The sequence below is a fragment of the Camponotus vicinus genome, unplaced genomic scaffold (assembly GCF_025532165.1).
Source record: "Camponotus vicinus isolate PSW18456_S1 unplaced genomic scaffold, iyCamVici1.0 SCAF_5, whole genome shotgun sequence".
Lineage (NCBI taxonomy): Eukaryota > Metazoa > Arthropoda > Insecta > Hymenoptera > Formicidae > Camponotus > Camponotus vicinus.
In genome coordinates, this window is record NW_028141977.1 from 12,562,492 (window position 1) to 12,585,883 (window position 23,392).

Sequence of the window (23,392 nt, forward strand, 5' to 3'; positions counted from 1 at the left end):
ATATCTCGAAATAATAACGGAAACACCGTCTTCTTCTTGTCACTTTCCTGCTGTGTGAATAGTCGCGAGAAAATCACATTTAAAGGCTTCGCGATTCAGGGTGTAGATAGTTATAAAATGACACGCGTTTCTCTCTGTCATCTTGCAGTTCTTCACCCTCTCTAATTTCCGCTTTTATCTTTTTTTTATTACAATCGTAGCCGCAGAGAAAAAGAGTGAGTGAGAGACGGATGAAGGGAGGGAAAAAGGGAGGTGGAGGGACCCACTCCTGGTGGTGCCACTGGCCAAACCTTTCCGATATTATATTGCCCCTAAATTATGCCGTCATAAAAACGTGATGAAGCGACCATGACTGCGGGTGCCCGGCAAATGGTTCGAAAAATCAAGAGGAACGAAAATAACGGTCAACGGAATGGACACACATACATACACACACACACACACACACACACACACATACACACACATTGAGCAATATATTTGTTATTCACGGAACAGCTCATGCGACGCATCCGTCATTCTCGAGATTCGATGTGTGCTTGCTACCTCGGCTGTATGTGCACACACGTTAATCATAATAGAAAAACTTGAAAATTTGCGAAAATTTGAAACGTCAACTTAATTTATATAGGTTTCTGTACAAGTATTTCTTTATAAAAATGCTTAGGAATGAATCTTCGTAGATTGTTTTTTTAAAAAAATTCTGAACGTCTTATAAAAAAACTAAATTTATGAAAAATCTGTGACATGAATTCTTGAGAAAGTTTGAATTCTCGTATTAAAGAAAGAACAAAATTCAAAAAGAAAATATAAGTTATATTAATTATAAAAATTTTGATTACAATTGATATTATTTTACATAATCGTGAAAGATATTTTTATTCTCGTAATAAAAAGTTTGCGCTAATCGTTTGCATGTTGTTCTCTTGCACAGATGATGAAGCACGGTTGGGACAACTACGTGCGATATGCATGGGGAAAAAACGAACTGAGACCCATCTCGAAGAGAGGTCACAGTGCCAGCATCTTCGGGGCGTCGAATATGGGTGCGACCATCGTTGACGGACTCGACACTCTTTACATCATGGGCCTTCACGATGAATTTAAGCAGGGACGCGACTGGATTGCCGAGAATCTGGACTTCGATATCGTGAGTACTTGCATGCTTTCATATTTTCATACTTGTTATCAGCGTGGCGCGCTTCCGTTCAGATAACCTTTGAACGTTCAGCAAATTATATGCGAGTTAAAGAGGATGTGTTACACAAAAGTAGCATTTCTAGAAGCCAAAATAAGTCTTATGAAAAATAGTGTTTTTACATGACAACTATCTTTAGTATAAATTATCAAAACAGGTAACAAAAAAATAATTTATTTACGAGCTCTTCAAAATTGACATGTTAATTGCGGTTTACCTCAATAGATCGATGGTATATTTTTGTAAAACTCATAACACATTGTATTTTTAGAAAAAGAGAAAATCTGCATTATTTTTAATAAATTACCTGTCAAGTATTTATTTTAATCATCCTGTGAATCCGGTTGACGTTGATTGCGGGATTTTGCTAGGCTGAAATATATCTTTTCCTGTGCAATACGTTTATCCCCTTTTCTCTGGGAAAATTATGATAAATTATATAGTTCGTCCTTATTAATTCCGATTAATTAAATATATTTTCTAAAATGCAACGAAAAAAAAAACGGTGGTCAAAAATGATGGTCACATTTCTATTATGTTATTTTTATTATAACATTTTACATCTGACATAAAAAAAATAATTATATTATAAATATAAATATAAAAATATAAATTGCGAGGCGTATTACACTGTAAGGACTAATATTTCTTGTGCGTACGCTTCTTTGAACAATTTCTACAGTCTTTTGAGACTACGAAAGTACAGTGATATCTGCCTAAAGTGGAGGAGGTATCACGATGAAAGTTCGACATTCGCCGACACGCGTCGAAACCAATTTCGTCGTGAGTCTACTTACCTGACGCAGCTATGTCATCGTCTCCTTTTTCGCGGACCCCACGGAAGTGAACTTTTGATATAGGCTCGCGTCTGCATACACTATTCCTCCTCCGCATCTCATCCTTTCTTTACTTTTACGTTATCGAACATGTCGGAAATGTGTTTGCTCTGTCGAGGAAAGTCCCATTCTGATGAGACGTCGAAGGCACCCTTCGATTTTCTCTTGGCGCGCGACCTATTCAAGTAAAATGTAATACAGAGGCAGAATAATATCACTTTATAAATATTTCGAGGCAAAAAGATTTAAAATTATATTTTGAAGCTGACTTAAGAAACAAAATACGTTTTATTTCAAATATAATCTCTATAAATATACAAAATAAGTTGAAAAAAATTATGCAGAAATAATGAATCTTTTCACGTATAACTAACTTTTACGAAAATTCGGGATAATCCTTTGAAAATCGCAAACGTTCGCTTTGTCACTAAGTGGATATGCCGTGACCTTGATGGAGAATGAGAATCTTATCTTCGCAGAGCAGGACTACGTTGAAATATCTCAAATCCCCAACTGAATCCAATATTTTCTCGATAAAATATCACAACGGACCATTTTTGTAGGGCATACGAATTGAAAAGCTTAAAGTTGCGACATGAAATATTTCATTGAGATATCAAATATTCTCTTCATGTGCGACGAATTGATAAAGCTCAAAAAATTATTCTTTCATACGCAACCGTTTGCAAGCATTTTCACGAATTAAAATTATAAATATGACTCTTAAATTGTACATTCGGTTATATTAAGTCTTCGAGTATAATGATGCTCAACGTAATATTACGGGAATTGGATTAACAGTTAATTGAAATTGTATCTACTTCTCTGATTCTATTTATGATTATACTTATCGACAAAAAATTAAGAAATAAAACAATGAGATCTGTGAAATATATATTTTGTTAGAATAGGAAATACATCTTTTTTATACTTGATAAAAAATTCGATATAATAAATAAATGAATGAAATTCGATATAATAAATAAATGAATGAAATTCGATATAATAAATAAATGAATGAAATATATTAAATAATTAACGTAATTATTTTGTGTTTAAACTTTTATCGATATAGATAAATTTATTTATCACAAAACTTTCTTACCAGTAAAATACGAGAATCGGCAATTTTTCTGATATGTGTTGATTTCTGGATTTGTTACTCCTTCAAGATTCTGGCAAACAGTGCACTTAAATTCTGAATTAACTTAATCGTTATGTAAATCGATGTCCGCGGTATTTCTCTGTCGGTGCGTGCGGGAAGAATAAACTTGAGCGTTTTCGCGTGACAGTTCCGTAAGTACCGAGCCAGGAAACTTAGCCAGGTTTATTCAAAGTTGGTAACAGCCTTCCCTACGCCTTCCCCGCAATCCCTCGAACTCTTCTCTCACGGTGTTACGTCGGATTTCTAAGTGGATAACTTGCTGTATTAGCTGCTTTCGGCTTGCGGTAACCGGCGTATCAACCGTGTTAGAAGTTATGCCTATTGTTTCGCAGCAGTTTCTGAAACTCTTTCCTCTCGTGCATCGTGTTTTACCTGCAAGGGATGCAAAGTCACATTAAGAAACATTTAGTTACGCGACCTCGCGGCTTTTGTCTTTATACAATTCATTTGCTGTTTGCCTATTATTTTATCCGTGTTACATCAGGGGAATAAATTTGAAAGAGATTTATAAAGTTTTCATCAAATCTCCTGAAATATTTATCAGGATAATCTTAAATTAATCTTTTATATTAAAATTAATCACATAAGAACATGTTTCGTGTTCATATTATTAGATCTATTCAGACATTCACGTGTAAATATTAATGTTGTAGAATACTAAGTTATTAGTGGAGATATTCTATATATAGAGTATCCAAAAATTATATTGTTACTCGCATTTAAAATTGAGAAGAATATGATTCGAGAACACCCTGTATATTTCCACGTACGTTCAATAATAACGATAAGGAACGAAAATTAAAAGGCGGCACGGCAATGATGCATCTCAGTTATTCGCATCTGGTCAGTGAAATAAATTTCAATGGCCGATATGTATGAGCGGGCCAAAAGGAATACGTGCAATATATCGTCCTTCAATGAGATTTATACAGGAATGAAAACAGCGCGCGCGGGCTTTAGCACCGGCTAGGTGGGAACCGAGATCATGAACGGGTTATATGGACTTGTCCGCGATTCGGATGGGCGATAAATTCGGGAAAGAAGCTGCATCGGAGAGGGGAGGGGAGAGAAGGGAGGAAAAAAGAGCCCTAACCACTCCAAGTATAAAACGAAGATCGCGTATTATGCGTCGAGAATGCAGACATGAGGGGGCAGGGGGTGCAAGATACCGGCAGCCACCACACATCCAGTATCTTTCTTTCTCTCTCTGACACCGCCATTTCTCTTTAACACGCACAACCACATACGCGCGGAATTAAAGAAAAAAGAAAGAACGGTGAGATACACGCGTTTTATACGACAATGTAAGTCGTCGATGTTGCACGTGCTATCATGTTGTAAGATGCCGTATCCTCGCGAGAGAAATTATTAACAGCGATGTTGTACAACAGAAATTAGCACGGTATCCGAACACATTTTTACGTTGGAATCTTTATACACGATCAATGACATTTTGCACTGAACTATGTATTATTAAAAATTTTGCTATATCTTGAAACTCTTAACATAATATTTTAAAGGCATAAAAATTTGTATTTGTGTTAACACTTATACGCATTTATTTTTGGTAAACGTGCGATATTATAAGAATATTTTTAGTCGCAAGTACATTTTTCTCTACCTGTACAATTATACTTGAAAGCTGTAATTATACTTTTTAATATTGCCAAATTGAGATATGAAAGGAGTAATATACAAATATTGTAATATAAAAAAGATTATATAATTTCGTTTTGCAGTTTCTGTAGAGAATGGAAAAGTACTTAACCAAAAATCGCTTGTTAGTGGACCCACGTACAAACTTTTGTTTAAGCTCAAAAGGAACTTTTATTTAACCTTTTATTAAAATTTAGAAAAACTAAGGATAACAAACTTTTATAATTTTTTATAAATTTTTGATGGACTACTAGAGCACTTTTGCCACTTGAGCTATTTTCCTATTTAGTTTAGAAGCTTTTTTTATCATTTTTAAACTGATTTAATAATGTTAGCTTTTAACTAGGAAAAAAAATAAAACGAGAGAAGCATCAATGCTAGATTATATACTTAATTCTATGTATTTTTTTCTCTTTTTTTATAGCACTTTAATCATCTTTGTTATCTTCTTACGTAATAAATTTCTCACAAACAATTTATTTAAATGAGAAACTTGGATAAATTATCTATTTTATCTCGTATTCTCTTGATACGTATTTATATTTCGATATTTTATTTCTCATGCATTTATCACGCATTTTTTGAAATATATTATCTCTTTAATCAACGAATATATATATATATATATATATATATATATATATATATATATATATATATATGTATATATATATATGTATATATATATGTACACACACACACACACACACACACACACACACACACACACACACACACACACACACACACACACACACATGGATAGAAATGCATCATGATGCTTAATCTCTCTGGTTCGCCGACATCAATTGATAACTAGTTTTTTAAATTATCTCAATTAAAATAATATTAAAAAGTTTCTCAAATAATATACACAATAAATTATAATTATAAACAGAAAAAGACATAGAATATAATTTTAAAAAATCCTTATGACAATAAAAAACATGCTAATCATGATTAAATGACTATGTAATCATGATCAAATAATTCATAATGATTGCATAATGATAACTTAATACTGAACAAAGAGAAAGAATTAAGACGACTAATAAATTAAAAATTATATTTATTATTTTTTTAATGCAATCATCGATACTTTTATATCTAGTTTTACCGTTATTATCATGATCTATAAATATTGTAGAATCGTATTGTAGATTCGTTGTGTTGCCATTTCAGGAATTTCACGATCTAGGGAAAATATGTAGTTTTTAATAAATTTATAGTAAAAAACAGATATATACGACTTAGACCAGTTTTCTTTTTCAAACGCAGAAATTGTAATCTGGAGATCACACACACACGTAAATAATAGTCATTATAAACATTTGAAAATATCTAACATGTGAAAACGAACAATATCTTTTAAATATCATTAATACATATAACGTTAGTCAGAGATAAACTGCGTTTTATTCTTGATCGGAAAAATATATATGCAATGTTTTATTCGTTCTCGTACGATACGTGATGTTTTATCATGCGTATTCTCCTGCTGACACTTTGATGTAGCGCATCGTAAATCGATCTCGCGATAACAATTTACGTGTGTGTATGTGTTCGGTGATGGCAATCGGTGCGTCGACTTAGTTGCACTTGAGAGGATGAACATTTTATCTAGTCGATCGCGATATATATATACGCGAGGATCGACGTATCGATACGCGCTCCCGTTATTCGTCGACATTGAGTAGATTGCGGTCGGTAGGTATGCGACCCGGCTCTCATCGGGGAACGGGAGGACGGAAGGAAGGAAGCACGCTGAGATATGCGAGATGCACGTAACGCGCAGTTATGCCAGGCCTCGTTTAACAGCGCTATGCGCTGACTGTAGCGCGCAACGAAGAGACGCGCGTACATCGCAATGAGCTGAATCCCCATTCCATCTTGTGTTGCAAGGCTGTCACGCGTGTAACGCACACTTCTGCGTGCGTGGGTGAGCGATATTTCGTACAGCTGTTGCTCGCTCGTCTCGAAACGTTCATCGGACCGTCGTATCTGTAAAACGTTGTTTTAATTTAACATCATGAGAGAAAGTCTGCAGAAATCGTTATATATATCATATTAGATGATTAGTTATATTGTATGAATCCATTGTTTCATAGAAATATTTTATTAAATTTGTATATTAATGGAAATTATTGTTTCTCAAAAGAAGATCTTGAAATTACATTGCATCTCTTACATCATATTAAAAAATATCGGTTTTTTGTAAAAGTATGCACGGTTTTTGATAACTTATGATAGAATAAACTATTGCAGTATGTATGTTGTACATCTATGTTGCTAATCTTAGAATTATGAAATGCGTTACTATAACTTGCGACGACAGTCTTATGATGTTTTCTGAATGTGTTTCGCGAAATCTTCGTAACGTATACGCTGTTTGCATAAAAACATTTTACGGGAGAAGATAGTTGAGAAAATTTACTGGGAATGTTGGCGTTCGTAAGTCGTAAAAACGTGATAAAAAGCTTTAAAGAAAACAGAATCTCTTTAAATGGGTTTTGCCATATCTTTTCCAGTTATATTTTTTATTATATTTATCGCTTGTGCTATTGTTTCAACAAGTGGATATATATGCAATGATTTTTTCAAATAATAATTATTATAAAAAAGATAAACGAGGTTAAAAAATTTGTATGTAATTATGTCCCAGCTAATATAACTGCTAATATAAATAAAATAAATTAAAATTGTGTTCCAATGTGTACTACATCTTTAATATTATTTAATGAACAAGTTAATCTAATTGATTTAATTATTTTTATAAACTATATTGATTGACAATTACTTTTACGAGAAATAATTCATAAATTGTGTGATTTCGATATAATATTATTATTACATTATTATGTTTTTGTGGAAAACCATGTTTGTATAATCTGGCTCCGTTATAGTCTCAAAAATTATTACTCAAAATGCTCGAGGGTAATATAAGTAAAGAATTTAAGTAGAAAGAATTTAAGTATAAAGAATAAAGTATTTAAAATATCTATACAGATTTATTAAATGTACCGTAAAGTTTAACTTTGATAATGAGTCTTACAAACTATGTACATCACAATAAAATGACTGGCAGAAAATGTTTTGCAAATGACTAATCCATCAATATCTTACTTTAAACGGTGTTGCATTTCGAATGTGATTTGATGACGGGATGCTATGGTGCGATTAAACCTTTACATTCTTGTAAAATTGATTTGTATTGAATCTTTTACAAACTCCAATAATGGTATTAAGTTGCATTTGGCACACTTTCCAAAGCATCTACAGTCAGCTAAAACAGAAAAAAATTAATTATTAACAATTATTGTTATATTGATATAATATATTATTTTTGTTATTTTCATAAAATTGCAATATAAATGTGTGTGTGTGTGTTTTCGAAGTTTATTATATATTTCGAAGTTAATTCTAGAATAATATTTTATTTCTTTATAAGAATCAGTCTGTAAAACATTTTCGCTGTTATTTTATAATATTTGTTACATGCTTGATTTACAAAATACTCAATTTGCAAAAATAAGGGCACAATAAATTTTTAAATACAATACTCGAATGTTCACAGTGATATTTTTCCAAATATATCATTTCAACATGCACCTTTAAATTATTATTATCACATTATAAATTTAATAGTTTTATATACATTTTATCCAGTTTATCGATATTAACACTGTAACAGACACGATTGTCATGTCTCTGAAAGAAAAACTCTACACAACAATCCGCTATTCCAACAGCTAAAGAATGAGGAATTCTTTGTCGCATTGCGTCTGCGCAAAAATACTGTAAATCACTGATGTTCTTTCCGAGGGAAAATCGCTATGATTATATTAAACGTATGCTTTGATTACTTTATGTTGCAATCAGAGCGTTTGATAGTTTATACTGCACGAATGATTCATGTAATCGTACATAGAAGATCGTTTGGTAATAAGCTAATTAACAAATTATGTCCTTTTGGTATTTTCGATTCTTCGTAATGCCCTGCTTTATGGTCATTATGAAATTACGGAAAATCTGAGTGCAGTAAGATTGTAATAGCTATCTATAGCTTCGATGGTAGGGAAACTACATAATCTTTACAAATCTGCGTGCGTAGAATTGCGGCAATTGTCAATCGGAATGGATTTCTTTAACAATGAGTACTACGGGCTAACCCGGAATTTAATGGCGTCGGTCGGTCTGTGGCCTTACCAGAAGTCAGAACATCGAATTGTTAGAGTGTTCTGCATATCTTGTATATTCATTATCTCTGCACTAGTACAGGTGCTTCTGACCGAACGTATACTATGTATTCATTATTGTTGACGATCGTAAAAATGTGTATATTTATTAAAAAAATATGCGTTTAAAAATGAGTGCTCTAAATTGTAGAAATTATCTATCTGTCTATCGAATATTTTGAATATTGTGAATGGTTTGTGAGTGAAACAGAGATATTAATTATGTCAACAGATTGTATACTCTTGAAAATTAATTATAGAATATTACGAAATTTTGTATCGCGCATGATGTAAAAAAAATATATACAATTTTTAAAAGATTATATATATTTACTGAAAAATATGTGAGAAACATTTAAATTTTGCAACATTCATTTGCAGACATATGAATTATATATGTGATGTTATTAATATTTTTTCTGTGCATAAAAGTGAAATTTTTTACACTTAATTTATTTAAAAACTTTGCTTTTTAGTTGACAAGATTTACCACGCATGAGTATAATACAACGTTATTAATTGAAGTTTTCTCCTTTACTATTCTTTGTATAGTTTATGTTATGAAATATTGTATAGTGCATTTTAATTCTAATCACGTAAGTTAAATTGATCTCAAAAAGTACATGAAAAGCAAATATCTAATTGATATTTTAGACGTCGATCGTGATATCGTAGGTAAAGAATCTTTTTGATCAAATCCAACGCGATTGGAATTTGATAAAAGACATAGACGAATTAAAAATAATTCAAAAATACGCGTATAAGGCCAGATTTTATACGGTGTTCTCTGGATGTAAGTAAAATAGAACATAATTTTATCTTAATTATTTTCCTAAAATTTATATATTTCATTAGGAAAATAAATTTTAAAGTAATAACATTAAAAATTAAATATATGAAGAACAAATTTATATAAGGAATATTTAAAACTATAAATATTGTAAGTAATCAAAAAATATATTAATTATTCTCTAGTTATCCCGCACTAAATTGAAATTACTTTCAGTGATTGTTTATTTGGGAACATCCACCTTTCTTTCAATGATATTTGTACCAGATATTCTCGATATTTTAATGCCGTTAGACAAACCTCGTCTACGACAATTGCCGATTCAAGTAGAAGTTTTTTTTGATACAGAGAGATATTTTTACTTTATCGCTTTCTTATTAATAATGATTAATTTTTTGGGTATGACAGTACTTATGGCGACGGAAACTATGTTTATGGCATTTATACAGCATGTTTGTGGATTGTTCGAAATCGTTAGGTGATATCATAAAGTTTTTAATTTATTCAAACGCTTATATTTTTAGTATTTCTGGACGAATCTTATAGTAAACATTATTTTTATAATTATTTTTATATATAAACATTTTTTATTATAAAGAAAGAAAAGAGATCTTACACAACTTCATATTAATTTTTTTAAATCTACTTATATAATATATATATTTTTTAAATCTATTATCTAGTAATAGTTTTTTTAATTAATCGATTATAATTTTTTAAATTAATCGATTATAATTTTCAAGTTCTTAATGATATAAAAGTATAATTGTACTTTTTTATAGCTGTCGCTTAACATATGTGTTCAACACAAATTTATCAAGAACAACACCTTTAAAAATTAAATGCAAACTTTGCACTAAACTGTTAAATGCTTTTCTTACTCATCAACATTGTTTAGAGTAAGTATTAGACACATTCCGTACATAATTTTGTATTTTGTAATATATATTTAGGATAAAATTTCAATAATAAAAAATAATATTATACGAAACAAGATTATATGCGTCTGCTATATTTAATTAACATGTCATTGTTTTGTCATGTGATTTATTTATTAATTTATTATTTATTAATATAATTACTAATTATTAATATAATTACTATTGTTTTCCCTTTTTAAGATTTATCGAGCATATGTATTGTGCATTTTCAATATCTTATTTCTTTCTATGTGCATTTGGTGTGACATCGTTAAGTATTAATTTGTTTCGCGTGAGTATTTTTTTTGGAAGATTAAAATCAAAGTAAGGCAAATTACAATACATAGTATCCCGAAATCTGCGGATGTCTTTCTAATAACTAATTTTCTGATTAATTTGGAATTAACTTTTCCAAAGCAAAAATATCGAGAAAGATCCTCCAAGAAGATTTTTTCCAAGTAATTTTTTCTAATTTTTTTTAAATTATAACATTGTAATTATATTAATAATTAATCAATAATTAATTATTAACTCAAATTAAAATTTTATTTAATTTTATTTATTTTAATTTTACTTATTTAAGTAAATTCCATTAGCAATTAACTAAAAACGTGTATTTTTATTAATTTTTTAATTAAGTATAGTTTAGTATAGTTTTTACAAGGAATCCTTCTTTTTCAATTGCTTATTATCTTATTAAATTATTGATGTGTGTGTATATGCTTCGGCTTTTTCACTTAGAAAAATATCAAATTAGTCAGAAAATTACAAGGACATCCGATTATTTTAAAAGGGTCCTCTATGCTAAAATATTATACGGATAAATTTCTGATAACATTATATTTATCGATCACAGTTTCTTCGTGCAGTCACAATACACAATATATTTGAGGCTATTTCAACTGGTTTATTCGTATTCGCTCACATCTGTTATACATTCTATGTCAATTATTTAGGACAGGATTTAATCGATCAAAGCGAATGTTTTTTTCAACAGGTGTGAGTATACATCTTAGATGGCATGCAAATTGGTGCAGAGAAAATATTTTATATGTTAGAAAAGATGTATTCGAATATTCTATAGAAAAATGAATTAATGAATAAATATTTATATAAAAAACATTTATTAGATCATATAGAATCACATGTGAGTGATTTCTCTCCGACTAATTTCTTAGATTGTTGATCTCTTTATGATATATTAATGTGTAGGTACAATACACAATGGTACACAGCGCCGCTATACGCTCAAAAATTATTATTCATAACGTTGCAACGAAGTGCGAAAAGTAGCAAGCTTATTATCGGCGGTTTATTTGTTGCATCATTTGAAGGTTTTGCCACGGTAATAATACATATCAACAAATATATAATATAGATTAGTTTGTTGCATTTAAAAGTTAATTTTTTACTCTTTTTTCTCTTGCAAGATTTATTTTCCAATTGGCTTACGAGAACAAATATAATTTTAATGAATAAAGTGAATAAATGATATTTTATTATGTAGAAAAATATAGAAAAATTTGATTAAAAAATAGCATTTTGTCGAAACATCAAATGCAGATCCTACACATAGATTTTTTAATATTTAATAAGAATTATTATATAAAAATATAAAAGAATTTTTTTGTTTCAGCTTATTAGTATGTCATTATCTTATTGTATGGTAATATATTCCATTCGAATATAATCATACGTATTTACGGAAACGCAAATGTAACTATCGATACAAATCATCAAAGTGTAAGTAGTACTGAATACTTGTAGATGATCAGATCCTCTAATTCAATTATTCGTAAAGAATAAGAAAATAATAAAGTGACAAATAGCAATATACTTATTCTATGTTTTCTATTATATGAAAATTCCATGTGTGTACATGTTTGTGTGTGTGTGATTTCTATTATATTATAAAAATTCTTATCTTTTATAATCGATGATTAAAAGCACATGGTTTATAACACAACGACTGTAGTGACAAATGCAAATTCTGTTTTTGTAAGAACAATCGGTGAAAGAACAATGAAATGCGATAGACATCTAATTACATTGTGTCTGCGTCATGTCGATATAAAAATATTAGATTATTTCGCCTTATAGCTGCTTGAAATTGTAGAACTACAATTTAGTTGATTGCTGTATATTTATGTGTGCTATGTTTTTGAAACATATTTATGATTATTTTTCTCAATCTTTTCTTTCTTTTGTTAAATGTATATACACAAAAGTTGAAAAGTGCTTATTCCATTGTTCGATAATATCAATTATTACCATATTAAGAGCTATAGACAATATGAAATTGTATATTAAATGTAATGGGATAGAAAACGGGGAGAAGGTAAAAGAGTGGAGGAGGGAGATACGAACGTCCTCCATAGATGTGCAGATGTATTCTAGCTCTTCACGAGAATGGATGCGTATGACGATCGATTCTACGGGTTGACTCGACGTTTGATGATTTTTCTGGGCCTCTGGCCTTATCAGAATCCAAAACACAGGAAGCTTCTATTGGTATTTGTATCGATTATTTATATGAAGAGTCTAATAATTCAGGTAAAATAGCATATTGCTTATTTTATAATGTATATTATTCTATATCACAACGACAATACATAAAAGAATGCGGTGGTACATAATTAAATTTCATATAATATAAAAAAGGCGAGTATATGACTTTTATCATGCATCAGCATGATATGAAATTATATATCGAGATGATGTCTTTCCATACTCTATTAATCTTTTTCATTATATATCTAACACAATATACCTGAATTCTACAAATGTAAGTTGTAAACATTGATATGTTAATTAATTGTTTCAATGAAATTTGCAAATACGCATATGCAAATACGTTATTATCTTAATTGTGCGAACAAACGCGACTTATATGTGAATAAAAACAATTTCATATACTTTATCTGTGATATTAATATCGATGTTTCAATCATTGAGGAAAGTATTTTTTTATTTATAGTCCATATTGTCACAAGAGCATTGTTACGAGTTGTATCACTATAACAAATATTCAAGAAATTGAAATAATACAAAAATATATAATTGTAAAGGGAGAATATAATATTATTTATTTCAGATATTAATGATATAACGTTTACGCTCATATTTCGAATCGTTTACATCTGATTTTTTTACATCCAATAATGCGAAAAAATCATGTTTATAACTGAAAAGTTTATACAAAATGCAGTGAACGCATGGACAAAGTAAACTATTTTTCTTAATTATTCCAGTGCTCACTTATAAAGCTATAACTTTTTTATCCTTCCAATAACCTAATTACAAATTATGTTCTCTTGGTATTTCCGATTTTTCGTAATGCCCTGCATTATAATATGGAAAATTTGAGTACATTAAGATTGTAATAGCTATCTAGCTAATTCCAATGATAATAAGAGTATTACATAATCTTTACAAATCCACGTAGAATTATAACAATTGCTAATCGGAGTAGATTTCTTCAACAATGAATACTATAGTCCAATTCGGAATTTAATGATGATTATCGGTCTTTGATCTTATTAAAAACCAGAACATCAAATTATTTGAAAGTGCTCTGCGTTATCTTTTGTACTTATTGTTCCACTAACACAGGTGTTTCTGACTTGAATTGAACACGTTATGTATTCATTTTGTTCACAATCGTAAAAATGTGCTTCGTATATTTATTTAAAAAATATGCAGAGCACGAGTGTTTTAAATTGTAGAAATTATATTTTCTGTCTATTGAATATTTTGTAAATAGTTTATAGGTGAAACAAAGATATTAATTATGTCAAAAAATTGTATATTTTTAAAAATTAATTATAGAATTACGAAATTTTATGTGGGAAACATTTAAATTTTACAACATACATTTGCAGATATATGGCTAATTGTACATATGACGTTACATTAGTATTTAATTTCTGTACATAAAAGTGAAATTTTCAATATTTCATTTATTTAAGAATTTTGCTTTTTTTAGTTGGCAACATTTATCACGCATGAATATAATACAACGTTATTAATTGAAGTTTGCGCCTTTTCTCTTCTTTGTATAATTTATACTTTGAAATATCAAATAGTGTATTTTAATTCTTATCACGTAAGTTAACTCTAAATCGATTTCAAAAAGTATAAGAATAAAAACAAATATCTGATTGATATCTTAGACGCTGATGGTTGTATCGTAGATAAAAAAACTTCTTGATTACATTCAACGCGATTGGAATTTGATAAAAGACACGGATGAGTTAAAAATAATTCAAAAATACGCATATAAAGCCAGATTTTATACAGTGTTCTCTGGATGTAAGTGAAATAAAATATAATTTTATCTTATATAATTGTTTTCATAAAACTTATATATTTCATTAAGGAAATGATTTTAAAATAATAAAATTGAAAATTAGATATATGAAGAATGAATTTATATGAGAAATAAAAATAAATTATAAATATTGTAAATGATAAAAAAATGTATTAATTATTCTAGTATTTCTCTTTTCGTACTAAATTATTTTCAGTGATTGTTTACCCGGGGACATCCATCTTTATTTCAATGATATTTATACCAGATATTCTCAATATATTAATGCCGTTAGACAAACCTCGTCTACGACAATTACCGGTTCAAGTAGAAGTTTTTTTTGATATAGAGAGTTATTTTTACGTTTTCTTTTTATTTTTTATAACGGTCGTTTTTTTGGGTATGACGATACTTATGGCAACGGAAACTATGTATATGGCATTTATACAGCATGCTTGTGGATTGTTCGAACTCGTTAGGTGATATGATAAATTTTAATATATTCAATATCGCTTAAATTTTTAGTATTTCTAGATGTTTATAAGCATTATTTATATTATAAACATTATTTTTTATTATAAAGAAGAAAGAAATCTTCAGAATTTTGTACTAAATTTTTTAAATCTATTAGTAGTACTTTTCTTAAGTATAATTAATCGATTATAATGTTTAAATTCTCAACGATATAAAAATATAATTGTACTTTTATAGCTGTCGTTTAACATATGCGTTGAACACAAATTTATCAGGAACAACACTTTTAAAAACTAAATGCAAACTTTGCACTAAACTATTACACGCTTTTCTCGCTCATCAACATTGTTTAGAGTGAGTACTAAACACATTCCATAATATATAATTTTGTATTGCGTATAATTTAGGAGAAAATGTAAAATTTTAATAATTAAAAATAACATTTTACATAACAAGATTAATATGCGCCTACTATATTTAATTTATGTTATTGTTAAATAGTGTAACAATTCATTAACATAATTATTATCTTCAAGATTTATCAAGATTGTGCAGTGTGAATTTTCAACATCCTATTTTGTTCTGTGTATACTTGGTGTGGCATCGTTAAGTATTAATTTGTTTCGCGTGAGTATTTTTTTTGAAAGATTGAGATTAATGAAACACATCAAATTACAATACGTAATATTTCAAAATCTTCGGATGTCTTTTTAATAGTCAGTTCTCTGATCAATTTGGAATTAATTTTTCCAAAGCAGAATTGTCGAGGAAGGTCATTATTTTTTCAAGTTTCCAATTTTTTCATGCATCTTTGTAATTAAGTTATGTTAGATTATGTTAGGTTTCATAATTATGTTATTAACTCAAATAAAATTTTAATACACTCTATCTGCAATTAATTGAAGAATACGTATTTTTTGTTAATTCTTTTAATTTCGCACAGTATGATTTAAAGTACATAGATTAACCCTTCTTTTTAAATTGCTTTTAACTCTAAAATTATTGACTTTGACTTTTTCACCGAAAAGAAAATCATACTAGTCAAAGAATTACAAAGACATCAAGTTATTTCAAGAGACACCTTGTATGCATTAAAATATATAGATAAGTCCCGATAACATTACATTTATTGATCACAGTTTTTTCATGCAATCGAAATACACAATATAGTTGAGGCTATTTCAACTGGTTTATTCGTATTCGCTCACTTCTGTTATACATTTTACATGAATTATTTTGGACAAGACCTAATCGATCAAAGCGAATGTTTTTTTCAACAGATGTGAGTACATCTTAGATGGTATGCAAATTTGTGCAGAAAAAATATTTTATATATGAAGAAACACATTCTCTCGAGCATTCTATGAATAAATAAATAAATAAATATTTTTATATAAGTAACATTTATGTATTAGACAATATGAAATTACGTGTGAGCGATTTCTCTTTGATTAATTTCTTAGATTGTTGATCTTTCTCTAACATATTTATGTATAGATACAATACACGATGGTACACAGCGCCGATATGCGCTCAGAAATTATTATTCACAGCGTTGCAACGAAGCGCGAAAAGCAGCAAGATTATCATCGGCAGTTTATTTGTTGCTTCGTTCGAAGGTTTTGCCACGGTAATAATACGTATCAACAAATATATAATATGTATAGTTCGTTGCATTTAAAAATTAGTTTTACTCTTCTTTCTCTTGCAAAATTTATTTTCCGTTCAATTAATTTGTGAGAACAAATAGTACGTACAATCTTTCAATCAATAAAGTGAAAATATGATATTTTACTAGAAAAATATAGAAAAGTTTGATAAAAAAGCATTTGAACAAAATAAACAGATTCTACATATACATTTTTTAAATTAATAAGGATTATTATATAAAAATATAAAAGAAATATATGTGCTTTCCAGCTTACTAGTATGTCATTGTCTTATTGTATGGTTATATATTCAGTTCGAACATAATCGTACGTATTTACGACAACGTAAATGTAATTATCAATAAAAAATCTGAAAGTGTGAGTAGCACCATCAATATTTGCAAATGATCGAATTCTCTAATTCGATCATTCGTAAAGTACAAGAAAATAAAAATATGATAAACAGCAATATAGTTATTCTATGATCTCCATTGTTTTATAAAAATTCCATGTGTATGTGTGTGTGCGTGCGTCCGCGCGCGTGTGTGAGAAATTTCTATTATATTACAAAAATATCTTTCAAGAGCAATATGGTCGACGATTTAAAAATATAAACTCGTCAATTAATATAAAATTAATACTGTATATATATTTAGATAGTAAATATATTTAGTAAAAGTAAATATATATACACAGCAATTATTTAAATTATCTTTTATCCGTGCATAAATTAAGCTTATATTTTATTGTAGAATTTTGGCATATTTCTATAATAATTTAATAAAATAATATATAATTATTTTCTCAATTATTATATTTTTACATAATGTGTAATATTTTAGCACTTTATTTTTCTTTAATATTGCTCGCGATGGGAATTGCCATAAATTCACGAATATTTTAAATGATGTTCGAAATTTTGAGCATGCACGCACATATTCACACACACACACACACACACACGTATGCATACATCATCCATACGCACGTATATGTTAAAAAATATACTTATATTCAACAAAAAAATTGAAAATTACAACATTAGCCATCGACAATGATAGCATAATAGCATAGTGACTATTGCGACAAAATTCAAACTCTGTTCTTGTAAGAACAATCAATGGCTTGAGGAATAAAAAATGCGACATAGCCATCTAACTTTATTGCGCCTATATCATGTGAGACATAAAAAATATATTTTTACGTTATTTGCCTTATAGCTGTTAAAATGGCATAATTAAATGATTATCCTACATTTATATATGTTGCGTTTTTTAATCATTTTTCTGATTGTCTCTTCACTTTTTTCTTTTATCAAATGTACATTCACAAAAAGAATGGAGAAATATTCGTCCTATTATCTATAATAATATCAACTATCTATCATTTGTAATAATATCAACTATTACCTTAAAAACGGTATATAGATAATATGGAGAAATTATTAAATGTAATGGGATAAAAAATGGGAAGAGTGCATAACAAAGGGGAGGGAACGGTAGGTGGATGTCCTTCATGTATGTAGATATATTCCAGCTCTTCACGAGAATGGATGTGTACGACGATCAATTTTACGGGTTGACGCGACGTTTGATGATTTTTCTGGGTCTCTGGCCTTATCAGAATCCAAAACACAGAAAAATTCTACTTATATTTGTATCGATTATTTATGTACAAGGTCTGATATTCCAGGTAAAATAGTGATTGCTTATTTTATAGCATATATTATTTTGTTACAATACATCATGTGATTATTTGAATAAAACAGTGCGGTATAGTACATATTTAAATTCCGTATATAAAAAAGGCGAGGGGATTTTTATATATTATCTTATCAATCAGTTTTCACTCGTATAAATAATTTGATTTATAGTATACGACTTTTATCACGCATCAGTATAATATGAAACTGTTCATCGAGATGATGTCTTTCCATACTCTATTAGTTCTCTTTATCGTAAAATATAATACAGTATATCTGAATTCTACAAACGTAAGTTATGAACATTTATAATAATTTCAATGAAATTTGCAAATACGTATTCATTAATATTTCAATCGTAAGCATAAACGCGACCTATATGTGAATAAAAAGGATTTCATAAAAATCACTTTACCAATAATAATATCAATATCGACGTTTCATCAATCGTGGGGAGAAATATTTTTTTCTTTACTTATAGTTTATATTCGCAGGTAAAACTATTGTTCGAACAAATTAATTACGATTGTATTGCCATAACGGATACTCAAGAGATTGAAATAATACAAAAATATGCTTCTAGAGGGAGACTATATACTATTTATTTCGGATGTTAGTAAGATAATGTTTATACTTGTACTTCAACAAGTTTACATTTGATTTTTTTACATGTAACTTAATGCGAAATAAATCATGTTTATAATTTAAATGTTTATACAAAATGCAGTGAATTTATGAGCAAAGTAAACACTATTTCTCTCAATTATTTCAGTGCTCATTTATATAGCCACAATTTTGTTTATATTGACATTATGTATACCAGATGTTCTCAATCTTATAATGCCACTGGACAAACCTCGTCTGCGGCTGTTACCCACACCGGTCGAATGCTTTGTTGATCAGCAAAAGTACTTTTATGTAATAGTATCTAATATGTCAGTAATCGCTATGGTGGGTATGACCACATTCATAGCCACTGAAACAATGTTCATGATATTCATACAACATGCTTGTGGATTGTTCGCAATTGCAAGGTAAACGACTATCCAAAAACAAACCGCATTTTAACAACCTTTTTTTTTCTAGTAAAAAATAACTGTAAAAAACATTTGAGAAATTTTTTTCTTTTTTTTTTCTTCTTAGATACGTATTTATTTACATTCGAGCATTCTTTACCTCATGTTTTTTGCGTTGGTTGCGATCTAACGAATTATTCTCTATATTTAATCCTTAAATTATATATATATATATAAAAAAATATCGTTCTTTAAGACTGAATAGTAATTTATTGTGATGAATATATGATTATTTAAAAAATTATTTTCAAGTATACACAATTTCACAATCTTTCGATTTATAATATCGGATTTGTAATTTTCTATCAGAGTTCAATAGACATATTCATATACATATATATATATATATATATATATATATATATATATATATATATATATATATATGTATGTATGTATGTATGTATGTATGTATGTATGTATGTATGTATTATTTACACACACACACACACATACAATACTAAAAATACTATTCTGGTCAGCTTGAATAATATTTTACTTAAAACAATATATATTAAATATTTTTTAGTCACCGTATAACTCACGCATTTGACGATTGCAAAGACAATTCTGTTATTAGTGCAAAATTATCACGCGCCATAAAAATCCATGGACGATCCTTACAGTATGTAATTTAAATTTTTATTTTCACAATTGTCTTAAATTGTATAAACATCTCGTTTATACTTAATAATATAAAAAATATGACATATTTTGTATTAATAATATAAGAAATATAAAAATATTTTAAACAAAATTTTTAAAGTTCGAAAAAAAAGTTGATAATCTTGAATTTTAACTAAAGTCATTTTTCAAGATTATGACCTCCACATTACCAACTTAATTTTTTTTTGTAATGAGATTATTCTAATTTGTTTATATATATATATATAAATTAATTCCACGCAATATTAAAAAATTATGAAAATAAAATGATTATAAATTAGATATATATAGTTTACGAGTTTACGAGATCTTTTTTATAATTCGATATATAATTATAAACTATGAGATATCTAATAAATATTCATTTTTTGATTATTTTTTCTCAATAATTTTATATAATAATAAGAAGAATTAATTGATGTGAAGGAAATATAGTTGTTATTAAGAAAAATATGTAGATGCAAATTCATATTTTTTGAAGTTGAAATTCAAAATTATCAATTTTTTTCCTTTTCAAATCTTATAAATTTTCTGTAATATTTTTTGTATAACGTCAAGTATCGGGAAAAAACTTTGTAACCTTTTACGTGTAGCACTCTATATATTTTCAAATAGAATGGCAATACAATTTTATTTTATAAATTGTCACACTATTGAACGTCATTTTTTAATATTTAAGATTTATTGAATTTATGAACTCCTGTTTCGCTGTATCCTACTTGGTTCTCGTAACAGTTGGTATTGTATCGATAAGTATAAATGTATTACGAGTAAGTACCCTATATTTTTTTTTTTCTAGTCTCTTAATTTTTTCTATCGAATTAAAATATATTTATATTAGAAATATCAAAAAACACACAAATATCTTAAAAATGTTTTATATATATATTTAACATATATAATAAATTATTAATAACATCCATTATATTTAATATATTGTGTAATAAATTATTAATAATAATTTATGTACAAATCAATTTTATTCGAATTATTTAATTATTTAATTATTCATTATTTTTCATTTAATTTGTTGTTCATTCTTTTTTATTAGATGTCGAGAGATTGACATCGTAAAATAAATGTTCATGAAGCTTATTAAGCTACCATTTTATGCAAATTTAATTTCAGATTTACGTAGGGATATTATACTGAATATGAAAACATTAAAGTGAACAAATGGATGCATAAATCGTGCTTGCATTCAGCCTTTACTGATCCACATGAAAGAAAAGGCATGATGGGCGTTGGACACCATTTATGCATCTATTTATATATAATTCGGGAAATGCAGTTTTCGATTTGTTTTAGTTGTTCCAAGCAATTGAGAGTAATGTATTCGGTGATATATTGGCATCCAGTTTATATGTTTTATGTCATTTTTCTTATTCATTTTGGGTGAATTATTTTGGACAGTATTTATCCGATCATAGTGAAAATATGGTTGAAGGAACGTAAGTATCGCCAGTAGAAATTTGAAACACTTTATATAAGATAAAATCGATTAATGAAGAGTAATATTCAATAAATCATAATTCAAATGTTAAGTAATATGAACTTTTTATTTGAAATAAAAATGTTTTATTTATATTTTTATGGTTTACAAATATCAATTGACACTGAATCATGTATTTATAGAGGAGATTACTAATTACAGATTTATATCGATAAGAAATATTAATATTATATCATAATGTATCTGTAAAAAATTAATATAAAATTAGTAATAAAATGCACAAAATAATTATATTCATTTTTACTCAAATATATAGATATAACGTACAGTGGTATGCGGCTCCATTACGTATTCGAAAATTATTACTTATTATATTACAAAGATCAATGAAGACATGTACATTTAATATATTTAGCAGTATACTAATCGCATCGATGGAAGGTTTTGCTTCGGTAACAGCTTTACAACAAGTCATGTTTTAATAGGAAAATAAAATAATGAGAATAATTTTTCAGACTATTAGTATAGCAATATCTTACTTTACGGTGTTGTACTCACTCCGGATGTGATACAGTCGATGACGAAAGGAGACATAGTAGCGATGACATCAGAGATTTACACTATTTATTGTAAACTGATTTTAAGCCGAATTTTAGCAAGTTTGAACAATATTATGTTAAGTTGTATTTGGCACATAAAAGGTCTAAAGTTATTCAGTTAAGATATAGATGAATCAGCTGTTAACAGAAATAACGACTGTTGTAGCGATATACGTTCCAATTTTTTAATTTTGATAAATTATTTGAAACCGCAATACAATCAGTTTCTTAATTATCATAAAAGTTGTCTGCCTAATAATGCATAAATATCTCTGTGTTATTATTAGACGAAAAAAATTATAGATATTTATTCACAGATATTTCAAAGTATTTGCGTTATAATATTAGGCAAAACTTATAGCAAGGAACTACGGAAGTATATCAACTAATAAAATATCATTTCACATCACGTTTTCTCTAGCATAGATATAATAAAATTTACGCCTAAGTTTTATAGTGTGAAAAAGAAAAATGCGATATTTCCAAAAGTAATTTATTTAATTATCTTATTTATATTATGCCCTAGAGTATGCTATCACATTATTACTATTTCCCCCAACTTCTATAAGCGATTGTCATATTCTTTCGTTGCACTGCAATAATATTATGCATAATAAAACAGCTGTAATCATCCTATTGTCCTATTGTATGCCGATAAAAATGT

The 23,392-nt window shown here is 28.3% G+C and overlaps 5 protein-coding genes and 1 pseudogene across 6 annotated transcripts in view; 4 read left to right on the forward strand and 2 right to left on the reverse strand.

Annotated features, from left to right (window-relative positions):
- Alpha-man-ia (alpha-Mannosidase class I a) overlaps positions 1-23,392 on the forward strand; it is a 478,743-nt gene that overhangs the window by 289,929 nt on the left and 165,422 nt on the right. Inside the window, exon 3 of the mRNA XM_083101236.1 lies at positions 935-1,150. Coding sequence (XP_082957362.1) covers positions 935-1,150 — 216 coding nt within the window. The remainder of the gene's footprint in view (positions 1-934; positions 1,151-23,392) is intronic.
- LOC145971811 (uncharacterized) lies at positions 872-3,362 on the reverse strand (annotated as a pseudogene). Its single transcript, XR_014438980.1, has 3 exons — positions 3,209-3,362; positions 1,506-2,226; positions 872-1,279 (listed from the first exon to the last, which is right to left on the reverse strand). The product of XR_014438980.1 is annotated as an uncharacterized LOC145971811 (transcript).
- Positions 3,337-22,715, reverse strand: LOC145972536 (uncharacterized). Its single transcript, XM_083101259.1, has 4 exons — positions 22,669-22,715; positions 7,979-8,138; positions 6,717-6,856; positions 3,337-3,571 (listed from the first exon to the last, which is right to left on the reverse strand). The coding sequence occupies exons 2-4, from the start codon at positions 7,993-7,995 to the stop codon at positions 3,366-3,368; spliced, it is 363 nt and encodes a 120-aa protein (XP_082957385.1). The 5' UTR covers positions 7,996-8,138; positions 22,669-22,715; the 3' UTR covers positions 3,337-3,365.
- LOC145972529 (uncharacterized) lies at positions 10,086-12,521 on the forward strand. Its single transcript, XM_083101249.1, has 6 exons — positions 10,086-10,358; positions 10,663-10,779; positions 11,002-11,092; positions 11,657-11,799; positions 12,013-12,145; positions 12,437-12,521. The coding sequence occupies exons 1-6, from the start codon at positions 10,132-10,134 to the stop codon at positions 12,488-12,490; spliced, it is 765 nt and encodes a 254-aa protein (XP_082957375.1). The 5' UTR covers positions 10,086-10,131; the 3' UTR covers positions 12,491-12,521.
- LOC145972530 (uncharacterized) lies at positions 15,362-17,557 on the forward strand. The gene is made up of 6 exons (XM_083101250.1): positions 15,362-15,588; positions 15,821-15,937; positions 16,120-16,210; positions 16,723-16,865; positions 17,081-17,213; positions 17,504-17,557. The coding sequence occupies exons 1-6, from the start codon at positions 15,362-15,364 to the stop codon at positions 17,555-17,557; spliced, it is 765 nt and encodes a 254-aa protein (XP_082957376.1).
- LOC145971812 (uncharacterized) lies at positions 18,699-22,698 on the forward strand. Its single transcript, XM_083099870.1, has 9 exons — positions 18,699-18,924; positions 19,106-19,225; positions 19,429-19,546; positions 19,707-19,968; positions 20,540-20,635; positions 21,356-21,446; positions 21,985-22,127; positions 22,446-22,581; positions 22,645-22,698. Exons 1-9 carry the CDS (start codon positions 18,739-18,741, stop codon positions 22,696-22,698), a joined length of 1,206 nt encoding a protein of 401 aa, XP_082955996.1. The 5' UTR covers positions 18,699-18,738.